The sequence below is a fragment of the Urocampus carinirostris genome, chromosome 19 (genome assembly GCF_059441175.1).
Source record: "Urocampus carinirostris isolate Australia breed hairy pipefish chromosome 19, RoL_Ucar_1.0, whole genome shotgun sequence".
Classification (NCBI taxonomy): Eukaryota; Metazoa; Chordata; class Actinopteri; order Syngnathiformes; family Syngnathidae; genus Urocampus; species Urocampus carinirostris.
Genome location: NC_142367.1, coordinates 4,841,481 through 4,858,097, shown reverse-complemented (window position 1 = coordinate 4,858,097; position 16,617 = coordinate 4,841,481). Strand labels below are relative to the sequence as shown.

The window sequence follows — 16,617 nt, the reverse complement described above, 5'->3', positions numbered from 1 at the left end:
AGCGAAAATGCACAAACTATCATAGAAATGTTCATTTAAGAAAAATAATCAGATTGAGAAATGTTCTTTCATTTTACATAACAGGACCCCTTTCTTTCTTCACTACACAAAACAGTGACATCTCGTTGTCAAATACTATGGGGTCCTTTTACATTGGTCAATACCAATATATAGTATGTAGATTAGAGAAATTGACTTTTCAGTGCATGAGCAAATAAACTGTCGGAGTTATATAGTTATATAAATTAATTAATGGCAAAAATATTAAGGTCGAGACATTTATAAAGTTCAAAACTACTTCGCGAATGCATGAGCCTGGCCCGGCTGCCATCTTGACTACATCCGGTACAGTAGACGTGGTTTATTGAAAGGTCGCACATGCGCAGTGAATGGATGAAGTCGCACATGAGTGCCACATCACATTACAACGGAAATTAGACTGAAAACGTATTACAATGGAAATAGACTGATCTTTAAAACGTGACTAGGTGTGTGTGTGTGTGATGATTACTTGTATAATTAAAACTAGAAAACCAGGTTAATTTCATAGCATGGGAGTCTGAGAAATACACAACTTCAAAATAGCTTACTTTACATAAACTATAAAATACAAGCAAAAACTTTGAATTTGTTGTGTAAAATAACATAATTTAAAAAACTATCCCTGAAAAACATAGGAAACAAAAATAAAATATTTCTGAAATACGAAACAATTGAACCTTTTAAATACTAAAGAAATTGAAAGTCAACAACACGAAATGTATGGAATAAATGCATATTGACTATAGGTCAACTGATTTTTGGGTGGACCGATCATCGGCACGAATATTTAGGAATTTGATGGATATCGGTATCTGCTCTTTCATTTATTCGACTGGCCGCTTACTAAGTCTCAGACGCAGCCGAGACTCTCCCTTGGTTGTATTCCTCCCCTCCCCTTCTTCTACCATCTTGCTACCTACCACTGCGCCTTCTGATTGAATAAGGCACCATAGGCGGAGCCACTGAAGCAAGAACGATAACGTCAGCTAACTCGTCTCGACATGCCTGTGTCCGTGATAGAAAAGCTTGTTTGCGTTTAAGAGATAGCGTTAAAAGTAAAGTTTACTTGTTTTAGGGAAGCACGTTCGGGTGGAGACTCTTATCATAACATTACTTGGTGAATTAAACGTATCTGTTGGTGATTGAGAGAGAGCATAACAAGTGTGGAAGTGATTAGCTGTTACCATAACGTCCATCCATCCATCCATTATCTGCACCGCTTATCCTCAGTAGGGTCGCATTTTCAAGCAGTGGGCACGGGACATCCTGAACTGGTTGCCAGCCAGTCACAGGTCACACAGGGACAGACAACTCTCTCGCTCTTTCACAGCTAGGGAAAATTCGGATCGGCCAATTAACCTGTTATGCATGGTTTTGGAATGTGGCAGGAAACAGGAGTGCCTGGAGGAAACACACGCAGGCACGAGAGAACATGGAGACTCCGCACAGGAAGACTTGAAGCTGGATTCGACCCCATGTCCTTAGAACTGAGCCGCAGACGCGGTAACCACTCAGCTGGCGTGCTGCCCCCTAAACGTTCACGATAAGAATTAAAAGGGAACCAGCTTGTGATTGGTCGGGAGGCGACTCCCCTCGCTCACTTCAAAGTGCCAGCTCAAAGAGCCGTTTCATTCGCGAACCACACTTGTTCACCAATGATACACTTAAAATCCATCCATCCATCCATTAACTGCACCGCTTGTCCTCAGTAGGGTCGCGGGGTTGCTGGAGCCAATCTCAGCTGTCTTCGGGCAGTAGGCAGGGGACACCCTGAACTTGTTGCCAGTCAGTCACATGGCACACAGAGACAGGCAACTCACTCGCTCATTCACACCTAGGGACAATTTGGATCGGCCAATGAACCTGCCATGCATGATTTGGGAATGTGGGAGGAAACCGGAGTGTCCAGAGGAAACCCAGGCAAGCACGGGGAGAACATACAAACTCCACACAGGAAGGTTCGATCTCATAACCTCAGAACTGTACACGCGCTAACCACTGCGCCGCCGTGCTACCACACTCAAAATCCCTTTGTTAAAAAAAGACCAGTTGTTTACTGGATACATATTTATTAGATAAATATGAGTGTGCCACATGGTTTCACTACATACAGCTCTGCAAAACAACAACAACAAAAAAGAAACAGACTTTTTAATCACTATGAAATGATTGTACATGATACAATGTAGAAACAGACACTGACTTGTCCATGTTATATATAAAAAAAAAGTTTACTTACAATCTTCTGGTTTGTTTTTCATTTTTTTCTTCTTCTTTTTTCAATTATACAAGCGACGGACAAGAACATTTAAAATTACACTGACAGTTCCCAAACAAGGGAAGAGGTTGTGGTGTCACACTAACAATTTTCCACTTCCAGTAGACGGGTAGCAAGCTGTTTTTTTTTTCTCTTTTTTCTTTTTTCAATTAACCGAAGAAAAACAATGCACATTCCCAGGGAACATGAATACATTTCTGTTCACATGTCTCTATATTCATTTACATATATACATGTACAGACATCTTAGAATACGTGACCTCGTTTTGGAGTTTTTTTCACCAGGCCTTTTTAGCAGTTCATTTTTATGTGGGTTTTAAGTATATATGTATATATGTATATGTATATATACATATATATATATATATATATATATATATATATATATATATATATATATATATATTAAAAAAAAGGTTGATATCATTGTGCAACTACAGAGGCTACACAAAAACATGGCTCACCTGTTGGCAAAAACATGAATGCGTTTAGTGTTTTCATTCAGACAGTATATCAAAAGGAATACATATAACATTACGTGGCAGTGTGTAGTCATTTTTGTCAGTGTGCGGAACTGGAAGAAGGGATTTAAATGAAATTTTTGAAAAAATACATAAAAATAATAATAAATGGCGGCAACAGTTAGAGAAAGAAAAACAAATAATTATTATAAAGAAGGGGAAGGAACTGTATATTTTACAAAACAGACTTTTAAAAATGATTAACATCTATAAAATAAACTTTGAAGCAGGGCTTGCCAACCTTTCTGAAATTTAGAGTTACTTTTTGTTATTGATTGGAGCGAAGGGCGACCGGTTTGATTGCGTTTCGAAAATGACACAATATTACTATGTTACTACTATGTTATTACCAGGTTCTAAGTATTGGAGGTTAAAATACGGTCAGTCAACCACTTAAAAAGCAAATTTCCAAGAAAATCTCAATGACCCGTGATATATTTTCGGAACCAGTCCGCAGACTTCCCAGGTGGTTTTAGGGGTCTACCACGTTGGAGAACCCTTCTTTAAAGGGACAGTGTGTATTATTGGGCACCTCTTAGTTGTAAAAAAAAAAAACTTTAACCAAACAATGATTAAAATAAGCAAGAACACGTGAACTATTTATCAACATCAATTTTTAAAAATAAAATTCTTAAGACAGGGTTTTGTGAGATGCGTGCCTTAAAGGTACATTGTTGAATATTTAGTGCCTCCTAGTGGTAGAAAATATATCTTTAAATATTTTGGGGCTGAGAAATATGTACTTGTTTTACGTAACACAAGGTTCACCTAGAAGGATCTGACATAATTGTCGGCCATCTTCCTGCTACAGGTACCTGAATATACCAAAAACCTTAATAAAGACTAGGCAAAAAAATTAAAAGAAAAATGGTGCTTTTTGGTTACTTGGAGTCCCCTTAGTTTTTATTCTTCCTTCTGTTTTGTAGCACTCGTTTTTGGTTGCACTACACAATACAGAGACATATAATGGTCAAACATTACAGTGTCCCTTTAAAAAATACAAATACAGTAATCCGTCATTTTTCAGGGAGGTTGCATTCGAAAAATGATAGTCAAAACTCGCAAAAAGAAACCTTTATTTATTTGCTTATTACTCAATAACGATCCCAATTTACAGGCTCAAGTGTTTGTTTAACAAATAAAAGTACTGAACTTATAAATGCCGTTTTTTAAAAACAAATTACTTCTGTAACATCAAATAATCTTGTCGTTTTTTTGCACAACTGTATAGGTTAAGGACTTGATCCAATTACGATAATACTTTGCCGCCATTACCTGAACGTTATGGAAAACTGCATTTTTCTTCCAGTTCTGCCGTACAGAAACCATATATTTTTCCAATATCAAACATTTTTGAAAAAGCGCTAGGGAGCCAGTAGGGAGCGCCAAAGACTGGCATATGGGTCCAGAGCGGTTTTAGCGGGTGGAGAGGTCCAACTTTATTAACAGAAAGCGTCTTCCTCTGTTTCGCCTATCAAAATGTGATAAAAATCCGCAAAGTAGCAAAACCGCAATAGGTAAACTGTGATACAGCAACGAATTACTGTAAAAACAATACACAAAATAAATTAGCATAAAAAAGGGATGTGTGACCATTGTAACCCAAGTCTTTTTGGGTAGAAAAATAATCAAAATATTTCTTGAAAATATATGCAGGACACATTTTTGACATTCTATGTTGACACCAATTGCGATGACACTGAAAACCAGCAAATTGGAAAATAAAATAAAATGTTGCTTTGTGGTTAGTGTAAAGACAAAGACGACGGATTGTTTTTTTCTGTTTTGTTTCTTCATAGACATTATAGAAAAATATTCACAAAGATATTTACAGCCACTACAGTTGTTTTTCTTTTTAATAGAAAACAATACATTTTGCATACAGTTGAGGGAATACTGCGTTTGCCATCCACCTCGCCGTGAATCCATTTCAAACACACGCACGCACACTTTTTTTCCCACTTTGGTGAGCAGTTTGCCCGAAAGGTGAATATTGGATCAGGTGAAAAAAATATCAGACTAAATATCCAGAAAATTGATTTGAGCGAGTTCCGCAGTCGTGTTTCAAATGTTTTTTTTTCGATTGGCACAGTTTGCACATGAGAAATGACTCACCAAATTCGTTTTGACTCATTTTAGAAGGCAGTAAATACATAAAGAATGAAATGATTAGGAACCCATCAAATTTTGGAGTTGAGATAAGGATTAAAATTTAATATTACAAAATATTGAAGGAGAATCTTGTTTATACAGTGCCTTGCAAAAGTTTTGGGACCCCAAGAACTTTTTGACATAATGCCGTATTTCAGGCTTCTAACTTATAGATAAAATAGTATTTTCTAAGAATCCACAACATACGACACTAAATTATGAAAAGAAACCAAATTCCTTGACCATTTTATTTTGTGCTAACAAACAAACAATTGAAAAGAAGCCATTGCAAAAACATTCGCCCCCGTTGAGTTAATGTTTCGTCAACCTCCTTTTTCTGCGATCACAACCACATGTTTTTTGGGTATGCGTCTATAAGTTTTGCACATCTTGAATCACAAATTTTTGCCAATTCTTCCTCACAAAACAGCTCAAGTTCCTTAAGGTTTAATGGTGATCGTTAGTGCACAGCATTTTTCAGATCTTTCGACAAATGCTCTATAGGATTGAGGTTTTGGACTTTATCTTGGCCGTTCCAACACCTTTATATTGTTCGTTCTAAGCCATTCCATTTTATATTTTGCTTCATGTTTAGGGTTGTTGTCCTGTTGGAAAGTCAAACTGCACATTATTCTCAGGTCTCTTGCAGACAGATGGAGGAAACTTTCTCATGTATTTTTTAATTTATTGTTAGGTAAGATTTAAATTTATTTCAATATTTCATTTATTTTATTAATACTATTTTTAATAATTATTGTCATTAATAATATTCTTTAATTTTCTTTTAAATATATATTACATATCTATTTTATTATTATTATTCATTATTTTGATTTTTTTTAAATTATTATTTTATTTTTTATTATTTTATGTATTTATTTGTACTTTATTTCATAAACCTTTTTTTTTAATTTATCATGGGATGATTCTCTACATCAGGGGTGTCAAACTCTTTTTAACTGGGGGGCCACACGATAGAGCAAACATTCTCTTGGGGGCCGGACTAGTAGATTAGAAAGAAAGAAAAAAGAGAGAAATAAATTGGAGAATGAGAGGAAGAGAAAAGTAGAGAGGGTGGGACTAAGAAAGAAAGAAAGGGAGAAAGAGAGAGAGACAGAAAAGAGGGAGAGAGAGCATTTGTTTGGGCTTCTCGATTGTGTCTCACATGTTGTTGATTCTTAGAAAAACATATCTGTTGTATTGACTTCAGGTTTGGGGGTTGGGTGGGGTTTTTTTTTATCGCTGGGCGCAATACTTTCACTAGGCAATGTATGCAAAAAAAACTACAAATGATTGTTTTGTTTGAAAAAAACTCCTTCATAATTTCAGCCATTTGAAATTTTTCCAAATCAGGTTTCTAGTACGTGTGCGTTGTGATGTTGGATTACGATTGTGGATGCTACAATTGGGAGGAGTGAAAAATAGCTGCACAGTTCAAGTCGCTTCCCGACGAGTCCTTGAATTTTATTTGAAACGTTCTTTCTGAAGCGAAGAGGGAGAAGAGAAGGGGAGTGCATCTTTGTTGTGTTCCTCAAGTTCGGAGCATTTTTTGTTGGTTGCATTAGTCCACGACAACTCCTCAGTTGTTTTCAAAGAGTGAGAGGAGATCGTCGTTGCTATTGTTGGGGAGGTCCGGAGGGTCCAAGTAGGAAAGCAGCTCGTCCGGGTTGGCCAGTTCAGGAAGAAGCTGCAGATGGACAACCAAGAGACACAAAGTCATATCCAATCCATTTATTTAATAGCAACCAGAGTACACCTTGCTAACGGTCCCTCCGTTTAGCCATCTATCCAGCCATACATTTATCCATCACCAACCCATTCATGTTCTTATCTATCCATCCATCCATCCATTGATCTATCTGTCTATCCATCCACTTATTTATTTAGTCATCCTTACATTCATCTATCTGTTTATCCATCATCCATGCTTTATCCATTTGTTTATCCATCATCCATTCATCAAACAATTCATCTATTTATCCATCCATTTATTAACCCACCTATCCATTAATTTATGCATCTATCCATGCATCCATCCATTCATTTATCCACCTAACCATTCGTTTATCCATCCTTTCATTAATTATTCAATCATTCTATCTGTCAATCCATCGATTTATTCATTTACCGATCCATTTATTTATCCACCTTTTCAATCATTTATCCATCTATCCATCCATCCATCTATTCATTGATCAATCTATCATCCATACATTCATTCATCCACTTATTATTTCTCCATGCAACTATCTATCAATGGATCCATTTATCCATCTATCAATGTATCCGTTTATCCATCTACCAATGTATCCGTTTATGCATATGTCCATTTATCCATTCATTCTTTTATCCACCCATCCGTTTAAGCCCTGCCAATGGCATTAAGGCTCATAAAATTTTGATAATTTTGGCACTCGGTCGCCGTGGTGACGTCATCTACCGGAGTTTCCTTTAATTCTCAAGGAACAATGACAAGCAAATGATGCGCCAACCAGACTACAGCACCGGCGATGTCAAATATACGGCTTTACGCGACACAGCCTCAAAATACGTGTTTTTCCGACGATAAATAAAAAAAACCTGTCGTGATTTCACTGATTCATGGAAGATGAATATTTGGTTTGTATGAAATGGCTCAAGTATAAAGTATCACCAAACAGTATTACGATATCATGTCGTAAAAGTTGTCGTCACTACAGCAAACCAGCAGTGGCGCTCATTCTTAAAATGAAAGCACAAACTATTAAAGTTAACTATTATATCATTCAAATCACTCCACATGTGCTTGCCTTTGCAATCACAACGTGACTCTGTGGTCGCTATTTGGAATGGTCACATGATCCAAAAACACGTCACGTAAACAACCTAAAGCAGAGCTGAAAACGGAGCAGCTAAAAAAGTGCGGGGCCATGGCGCCGTTGGCGTTCTGCAGACAAAGGCGCAAACACCTAATTCCGCACGTGGGTAGCGCGAGGTGTGCACCGGGCTTTATCCATCCATCCATCCATCCATCCATCCAACTCACATCTAAGGAAGGTTCTGGCATGTCCGAGCCGGCCTGGCTGTCCAAACTGCTGGAGGTGTTAAAAGTCAAGTCACCATGCGGGTGGGTGTTTGGACCAGGCTGCTGCTGTTGCTGCTGGGAAGGAGGAGGGGGTGGCAGGGGTTGCCGCGACGGAGCCTGGGGTCCAGGCTGATGAAGCTGTTGCTGCTGCCCCGATTGGCCGCCTGGATGTGGCGACCCATGAATGCTATGCTGCAAGGTGCTGTGCGATGGCTCGTTGATGGATGAGTGAGGTATCTGCATAGAAGCGGTGTGGAAGGTGAAAATGTAAAAAGCAACAAATAAAGCAAAGAAGCACAATCAGTGAAATTCTAACTGAAAAACAGGAATAGCAAAAAACATGTTTCTGTCTATTTATCCTAGCAGAGACTAGCAGAGACTATAGCAAATGGAGATAAGCCATCTGATATGAAGCGAAGCTTATTAATCGAACAAACACAGACAGACAAAGAATAGGGCTCTCCAGTTTTCAATTTGCTGTCGGCAAATTTGACACAGAATAGGGTTCTCCAGATTTTTTGAGACATATGTTATCAAAGAGAAATTAAGTATGCGTTGCATCAAGATACGCTTATAAAAAAATGCATGGGACTCTTTGGGGAAAAGTACTCCTGAATGAGATTAAAGACAGCAAAACAAAGACTAAGACAACATACATGAGATGCAGACAAATGACAAAATTAGTGGAGCAGTGCACAGGTCCTTTTGTACTTGGACTTGACATTGCCTTGGAAGGACATTTTATTCAAAGGAAGACTAGGTTTTGAATACAGAATGTCAATGTAGTTGGTATGAAACAGACTGTTAACAGGTGTAAGCCAACAATTGTCAAAATTTACTTTCCAACAGTAGCTTCAAATCTTATGCCTTTGGCGAATAAGGGAAGCAAAGTTGAGACTCTGGGTAAGTAAACAAAACTTTCAGGCCCAAAAATTGAGTACAGACGCTCCCCTACTTACGACCATTCGCCTTACGAAAGACGGTAGTGCAAATTTTTTTTCGGGTTGTCGAAAAATATCCGGACATTGCTGTTAGATTTTGTACTGTGAACACCTTTTTCCGAGTACAGGACAGTACTGTTTATTTCCGCCACTATCGGCGTGTGGCGCTGTGAGAGGTCACCCAGCATACACCCCGAAGAAGAAATCCGCTTCCTTTACTAGTTTGTGCGTGAACATTCTATACTGTATCTCCAGCTCGCTAATAACTTTCATATTTTTATTGTTTAATATCTCGTGCATCCGAGCAGCACGGCGGCGCAGTGGTTAGCGCGTGTGCGGCACAGTTCTAAGGTCTTGGGAACCTCCTTTGTGGGTTCAAATCCAGCTACCGGACTACCTGTACGGAGTTTGTATGTTCTCCCCGTGCTTGCGTGGGTTTCCTCCGGGCACTCCGGTTTCCTCCCACATTCCAAAGACATGCATTTCAGTTGGATTGGCCGGTCCAAATTGTCCCTAGTTGTGAATGAGCGAGCGAGTTGTCTGTCCCTGTGTGCCCTGCGATTGGCTGGCAACCAGTTCAGGGTGTCCCCTGCCCACTGCCCGATGATTGCTGGGATGGGCTCCAGCACCCCAGCGACCCTACTGAGGATAAGCGGTGCAGCTAATGAGATGAGATCTCGTGCATCCATTCAATATGGTTGGTGTAAAGTGTAAAGAAGAGGCGAGCCATTTCTTTTGAAATAAAAGTGGAATAAGAAAGCTTGATGCGGTTGAGAAAATGGTTGGATCGCTTTTTTTTCATCCACTATATACAATGTAGGAGGAACTCGCCTAACTCTTGAAGCCCATCTTCCAAAAGTAAGGTAAACTTAACTTTATTTACCTTTATAGAACATATTATTTTATTAACCATTTATTTTTCAGTACAAATCAATACAGGTTACTTATACAAGCCTTAAACATGCTTATATAAACCATAAACATCCATTCCATACAAAATATAACACTGAAGCAACTTACGAACAAATTTAACTTACGAACGATCGTCCGGAACCTATCTCGTTCGTAAGTAGGGCAGCGTCTGTACACATTTCACAAATGTTATCCTTGAAAAGAGTAAAGGTAAGAAAAAGTTGAGCAGCCCAGTGTGGCGAAACGATAATGAGTGTCTTATAAACTTCTTACAAGGAGGAGAATAAGGGCTACCAAGCAGAGACAAAGGGCAGCAAAGTGGAGACTGCGGCAAAGCCCAAAGAAAACATGCGGACCATCAATCATTAATTTCTAATAGACTTTGAATCTCAAATGTTATCCTTGAAAAGTGTAAAGGTAAGAAAAAGTGGAATGGCCAAGTGTAGCAAAAAGAGAATAAGGGCTGTAAAGCAGATACTGTGGCAAAACCCAAAGACGACATGTAGACCATAAATTAAGAGTTTCTCACAGACTTTGAATCTTCCTTGACAAGAGTAAGGGTAAGAAAAAGTTACGCAGACGAGTGCAGCAAAACGTTAGTGTCTTATGGACAAATGTTGCACTTGAGAAAACTTAGGGCTGCAAAGCAGAGAGGAAGGGCATTAAAACAGACACTGGAAGACGTGCAGACCATCAAACAAGTTTCTCATAGACCTTTAACTCATTCAATGTCATAACGTGAACATACGTTTTCAGAAACATTGTCTCTGAGTGCCAAAAACATGGTGGTTTAAATTTAAAAACTATTGTAAAGGGTCTGGTACAGATCATCAGTAAGTATCAGGTGTATGGGAATTGGTTCAGTATGAAAAATAACCATTAGATGGCAGGAGTGGCTTTGACCAGATCTTTGTCCACACATTGAGGAAGCCACCACCTCCCAATGTTGCTTCTTGTATCTAGCAATTCATGTATATAGGCGGCCCCGTATAACAAGTAGGTGTACTCAAGCAGTGTGATAACAGTGGTGAAGATATGGATAAGTACAGACCGTTTAACGCTTCAGCAGAGCATTTTACTTTCTGAAAAGATGACGAAGTCCCGTCCTCATTATCGGGGCAAAAAGACCTTTTGTGCAAGTCCACATGAATGCGATCTCCATGCGATCGTGTGATCATAATACTTGAAACATTGGGCACTGAAAAGTCCTTGCAAAGTTCATGCATTAATGCATAAGTTTAGTGTTCTTGCATAGGATGTTATTTTGCAATCAAAGTACCCTTGTGTTTATAGAAAGCATTGTTTAGATATTGAAGATATCACAAATACAAAAAAAAAGCACCAAAGTTAAATTTCTGTTTTTCTTGGGTTTTTTTGGTGGGAGACGAGTATTTTACAGAAACTTAACAATTTCAACTGCTATAGTAAAAAGTGGAAATAAACTTTTTTTTTCTAATGAAAGATGAGGACTGAAGCTTTCTTTTGACCCGTTCTATGCCTATATAGCTACAGAACCTATTTTTATGTAGGCCTTCAAAATTGAGTCAAAATGGCAAAATTGGCTGGCTCTTCCCATTTGAGCGAAACGCATGGCATTGAATGAGTTAATCTGAAATGTTATCCTTGAGCAACTAAGGGAAAAAAGCAACTCACCGAGTCGGGCACAGTGTGGGAAAGAGGCTTGTCGGCGCTCATCATACCGCCAGGGATGTCAGGCGGGTGCGACAGTTGGGGCCCGTGCATGAAATCGTTGACAGAAGTGGCCCCCGGCGTTCCGTGGGGGAACTCAAAGTTGCCATGGTAACTGTTGCCTACGAAATGGCGGCAACACGACTTCAGCCTGCTATAAAGACGCTCTGGAGATTTTGCGGGCAGCCCACCTTGCGTGCCGTACTCGCCGTTGTTGCCCGCTTGATGTGACGGGTACGGCGAGGGCCCGGGTCCGAGTTGCGCAATCATGTCGGTCACGTTGGGCAAGATCATCTGGCTTGGGCTCATGGTCTTAAAGCGCTTGGCCAGTGGAGCGTCCGGGTCTTCTTTGATGTGGATCTCAGATTTGATGGCCACCGGGCGCCAACTACACGTCGGGTCAATCGTTACCTCCTCCAACTCTGAACTGAATGATGCAAAAATGTCATATATTATTTGAAAAAGATAAACAAAATTCTTACACACAGTTCCCAGGGCCATCACCACCCTAAACAAGTGCACAAAACTATTGTAACATATTTGGGAATTTTTGTTCCTGCTAGCAGCATTCCTACATCTTTTTCATGGCCATATTTTTGAATGAGCATTTATCAAGAAATATGATTTTTAGATGTTGAGTAAGTCAAAAAACATATTTGTTTTTGAGACAATCTCTCCTCATATAGGAGTTGGGTCAAAATGACAGTAATATGTAGCTTACTTTGGTTGAACAAAGTTCTTTCTTTTACAATTAACCACTGGGAAACGCTCCCATGATTTTTTTGCATGGTCTATGATAAATGTCCATAATTAATACGTAATCCTTTGTCATGAGCTCTCTCTCTACCGGTAACCAGCACAAATCATCTCCCTGCTCTGACACTGCACCCCGATCAGTTCCACCTGTCTGTTCTCCCTTACCACCAGCCGTTCTGAATTCCCTGCCAATTAAGCTCTGTATTTAAAGCCCTGCCTTACAGCCTACCTGTGTCAGATCATCTGCAAAGCTACCTGTTTGTCTGCGCTCGGTTTCCTCTTCGTTCCATCTTTCAAGCATCGTCCTTAAAGCCATCTTCCTTAAAGGTAGTCCCAAATCTCCACATCAAGATTTCTCTTTACTCCCAAGACCTACCACACCAACCTTGTTGCTCGATTTCCTCTTCTATCCATTTCTCAGACCCTCTCTCCTGTTTTCCCAATCCCTAAATAAACTCTCTTAACGTGACACAATTGTGGTCCTCGTCTGTCTGATCTGTGACATCCTTGCAATATACATATTTCATAGAATTTTATTTAGGTATAACATGCATCTGTCTGGGGCAATAACGCTTCATAGGACAATGTCATAAAAACTAGTGCCAGCTGCCGTTAATCACAAGAGAGGAAGAAATGCAATGGCAAACGAAGTCACCAGAAAACAGTTTCAGCGTCATTTTTAAGCACATTTGTGAAACATGGCAACAATTTTAATCATTTCCAAGCACTTCACCCAAAATTTAAGCACTTTTCAAATCTTAAAAATACAGTATTAAAATTCAAGCATCTTCAATTATTTCGAGGACCCGTAAAAACTCTGTTCCAAATGTTATTGCACTACTGCTACGATGCCTTATTTTGAACTGCACTATTATTTCAGTTTAGGCCAGTGTCTAAGCATAAGGTAAATATTTTTGACTACTTATTCTGACAGTCTAATCTCATTTACTCTTTAAAGTCTTTCTCATATGTTTACATTGGAGTGTCATGACTAATCTCATAGCCTACAATACTACAATCTTATCGATAACAATTAACAAAAAAAAATAATCAGAATATGCATATGAAAACGTGTTGTAATGGATATAGGCAAAAAATGTATAATTTATTCAAAAATAATTTCATATACACACGTAATAATAGTAATAACACAAATGGTTGGTTGGATCCCTTAAGCACTAAGGTCGTAGGGGCACTATTTCCTGTGGTGTGTCTTGGGCAAGTTCAGCCTGGTGGTGCCCATCCCTCTCCAGGCCAACATATCAACAAAAATAATAGTTGTAGCACAAAAATGTATGTAATAATTATTTTGAATTGAATATTTTAGGTTGAAAGTGTTTCTTAGACATTGTTATCACTTAAAAAAAATGCAAACACACTCCATAATATTAACATTCATTATGTTAATATTTTAGCGGCACCGCGGCTGAGTGGTTAGCGCGTCCGCGGCACAGATGCGAGGTCATGGGATCAAATCCAGCTACTAGTCTTGATGTGCAGAGTTTGCACGTTTTCCCCGTGCTTGCGTGGGTTTCCTCCCACTTTCCAAAAACATGAATGTCAGGTTAATTGGCCGGTCCAAATTGTCCCTAGGTGTGAATGAGCGAGGGAGTTGTCTGTCTCTGTGTGCCCTGCAACTGGCTGGTAACCAGTTTAGAATGTCCCCTGCCCACTGCCCGAAGATAGCTGGAATGGGTTTCAGCACTCCCGCAACCCTACTTAGGATAAGTGGTGCAGATAAAGCATTGATGGGTGTTAATATTTGTAACTGATTTAGTGAATGCAATGTAAATAGTGATGGACAACTAGTTTCATAAATCACTTGTGATATTCATTCCTCTAGATGGCACTCTTTGTGTAAATATTCACTGTATTGAACTAGGTTTTGTAATTAAACCAAGAGCATCAATTGAGTCAAAAAATGAACGGTGTTTGTTTTTTTTCCCCCTAATTTTTGTAGTTTTATAGAAAATGTGTATTTTGTAATTTGCATTTTACAAATAAACTAGTGTTTAAAAAAAAATAACTTAATGTTATTCAATGAGGAAAAGTATGTTATTTTGGTGTATATACTGTAGGTCTTTGTTGCATTTACTTTGTTGTTTATGAAGATTTTTCATTTAGTGTATGTGTCCAAAATTAGATTGATCATTCATACGGGTATCTGTCTGAAATCAATGCCATTAAACAGTACATATCTTTGCAAAAGAACAGAAAACGGAGTGTCTTACTTCTGAATGGCGTTCAAGATGCCCCACATGTACTGGTCCACTTCCAGTCCTTCTAATAACGCTGTTTTACTAAGGACCGAAAATAAAACAGTTAAACCCACCACAAATTCATTCAGAATCAAGGTATTTTTTTGTCAAGTAAGCATAGACGTACTTGCAGACAGGACATCGCCATGTGCCCCGCTCACAGTTAAGTTGTAGATACGACTCCAAGTCGAAACACTGCAAAAGGCCACGGCAATTAAAGTAAATCCTCGTTTATCACTGTTGTTACGCTCCATAATACAATAAGCAAAAATGCGTAAGGTTTGAACTTTTTTTTGTCAATTGTTATAAGATTTAAATACTCTATTGTACATTCCAACCAAGGAAAAACACTCATTACGGGCCCAAGCACTTGTTTATTGAGGTGTCGTTTGCCGCCCTCCTATGGGTTTCTGAGGTAACTGCAATAGGCCAACTCATAGCCCTACAGTTTAAAATAAAACAATGCTACATAGCCATTCGGAATTCAGAACACAATGGATGAAGATAGTCCGTAAAACAGCAAGAGACCCTGAAATGTAAACTAAGCCATAGTGAGAGAATACTGTACAGTACACTGGAATCCAGTTATTTGAAAGACATTCAATGCCACTGATAACCAGTGTTGGGGCTTTAGAAGGGAACATGCTGCTGGAACTAATTACTAATCTCGGTAAAGAGTACTGTGATGGATTGTTAATACAATTTTGTAACTCTACTGTTGTTAGTGTGCGTTACTGGGTGATTCTGCTTCTCATTGAATGCAGATTGAATATTACAATGTCATCATCGTTTCGTTATCAGGTTGTTTTTAAAGGGTCAGCATTGTTATCTTTACATACAAACTACAACCAAATACAATTATGGTGGTGCCGTCTCAAGCGCAGAGTGTGACAACTCTGAATTTCTTCTCATTGAGATATTCTCCCTACTGCATATACTTCCATCCAAGCATAATTTACAACTATAAAGTAAGACACTCAAATCTGGGGGTCAACTAATAAGGCAAACGTGACCACAGATTAAGACACTTGGGTCTTTTTAATTGTAAAATTATTTTTGTACTGCACCATGCCTGGAGAAAAAAAATGTCTTGGACAGCACTCAGGAACGGAGGAGATTTTTGAGTGGTTTGAAGACCAGAGATTACAAAACTGATATGGGGTGTCTCATTTAAGTGTTTGTTTGCAAGGTCAAGATTGCACAAGCCAAGAAATATGAAAGCTTTTTCTTGTACTTCTTTTGTTATGTGGCTATTTTTAAGCCGTTTTAGGGGGTTCGGCTTCTATGCAAGTATATACGGTAATTTGTAACTATAGTAGTTACTTTCGGAGAACTGCGCTACTTTTCGTTGTCAGTAATCTGGGGTGGTGGTGGGGAGCTAAAGCAATTGATTTTTCAATAGAGGAACTAGTAACTGTAATAAAATACTATTTTTCAGTAACTAAACCAAACAGTGTTGATAACTATTAGTCAATTCTCCAATTTCCTTTGAGGTAGATTGGCAGGGAATTTATACCTGAACGTGCTTGCAGTCATGTCCTCTGGCCGGCAGCTGTATTCGCCGGAAGGTGATGGGACATTTTAGCGACACCTTGATGGCCGTCTGCTCCACGCCGTCTTCTCCGTTGAGGCCGGCGTTGCCTGACGATGACGCCACGCTGCTGAAGTTCCTCTTAACTTGAAAAAGCAATTGTTACAAACCAAAAATTAGCATCAGGTAGGATTCTTCACAAAAACTGGTGTTTGTTTCCAGCAAATTTTTTGGTGTGTTGGGGGTAGGCCTGAACGATATGACAAAATTGTCATCAATGTCAAACATTTTTAGTTTGGGGTATACGGTACCTTTGGTGATGCAGTGCTCAGCCGGTAATAGCCTCTTCTTTAGTAAACCCTGGAGGACGGAGCGAACCGAAGGCCTGTGGACGAGCTGCAGCACGAACAAGTGCGACTGCAGAAGCAAAACGATAAGCATAAACAAACAAAAACAAACAAGCAGACCAGCCAC

The 16,617-nt window shown here is 39.0% G+C and overlaps 1 protein-coding gene across 3 annotated transcripts in view; it reads right to left on the bottom strand.

Annotated features, from left to right (window-relative positions):
- Window positions 1–3,900: 3,900 nt before the first annotated feature.
- LOC148346939 (zinc finger MIZ domain-containing protein 1-like) overlaps window positions 3,901–16,617 on the bottom strand; it is a 192,139-nt gene continuing 179,422 nt past the window's right edge. For all 3 annotated transcript variants that reach the window (XM_088323455.1, XM_088323453.1, XM_088323454.1), the window contains 8 exons: window positions 16,455–16,560; window positions 16,129–16,289; window positions 14,740–14,807; window positions 14,586–14,654; window positions 11,790–12,025; window positions 11,563–11,720; window positions 8,018–8,293; window positions 3,901–6,679 (listed from right to left, as the gene is read on the bottom strand). In XM_088323455.1, the coding sequence (XP_088179581.1) occupies window positions 6,572–6,679; window positions 8,018–8,293; window positions 11,563–11,720; window positions 11,790–12,025; window positions 14,586–14,654; window positions 14,740–14,807; window positions 16,129–16,289; window positions 16,455–16,560 (1,182 nt within the window). In that variant the 3' untranslated portion in view covers window positions 3,901–6,571. The remainder of the gene's footprint in view (window positions 6,680–8,017; window positions 8,294–11,562; window positions 11,721–11,789; window positions 12,026–14,585; window positions 14,655–14,739; window positions 14,808–16,128; window positions 16,290–16,454; window positions 16,561–16,617) is intronic.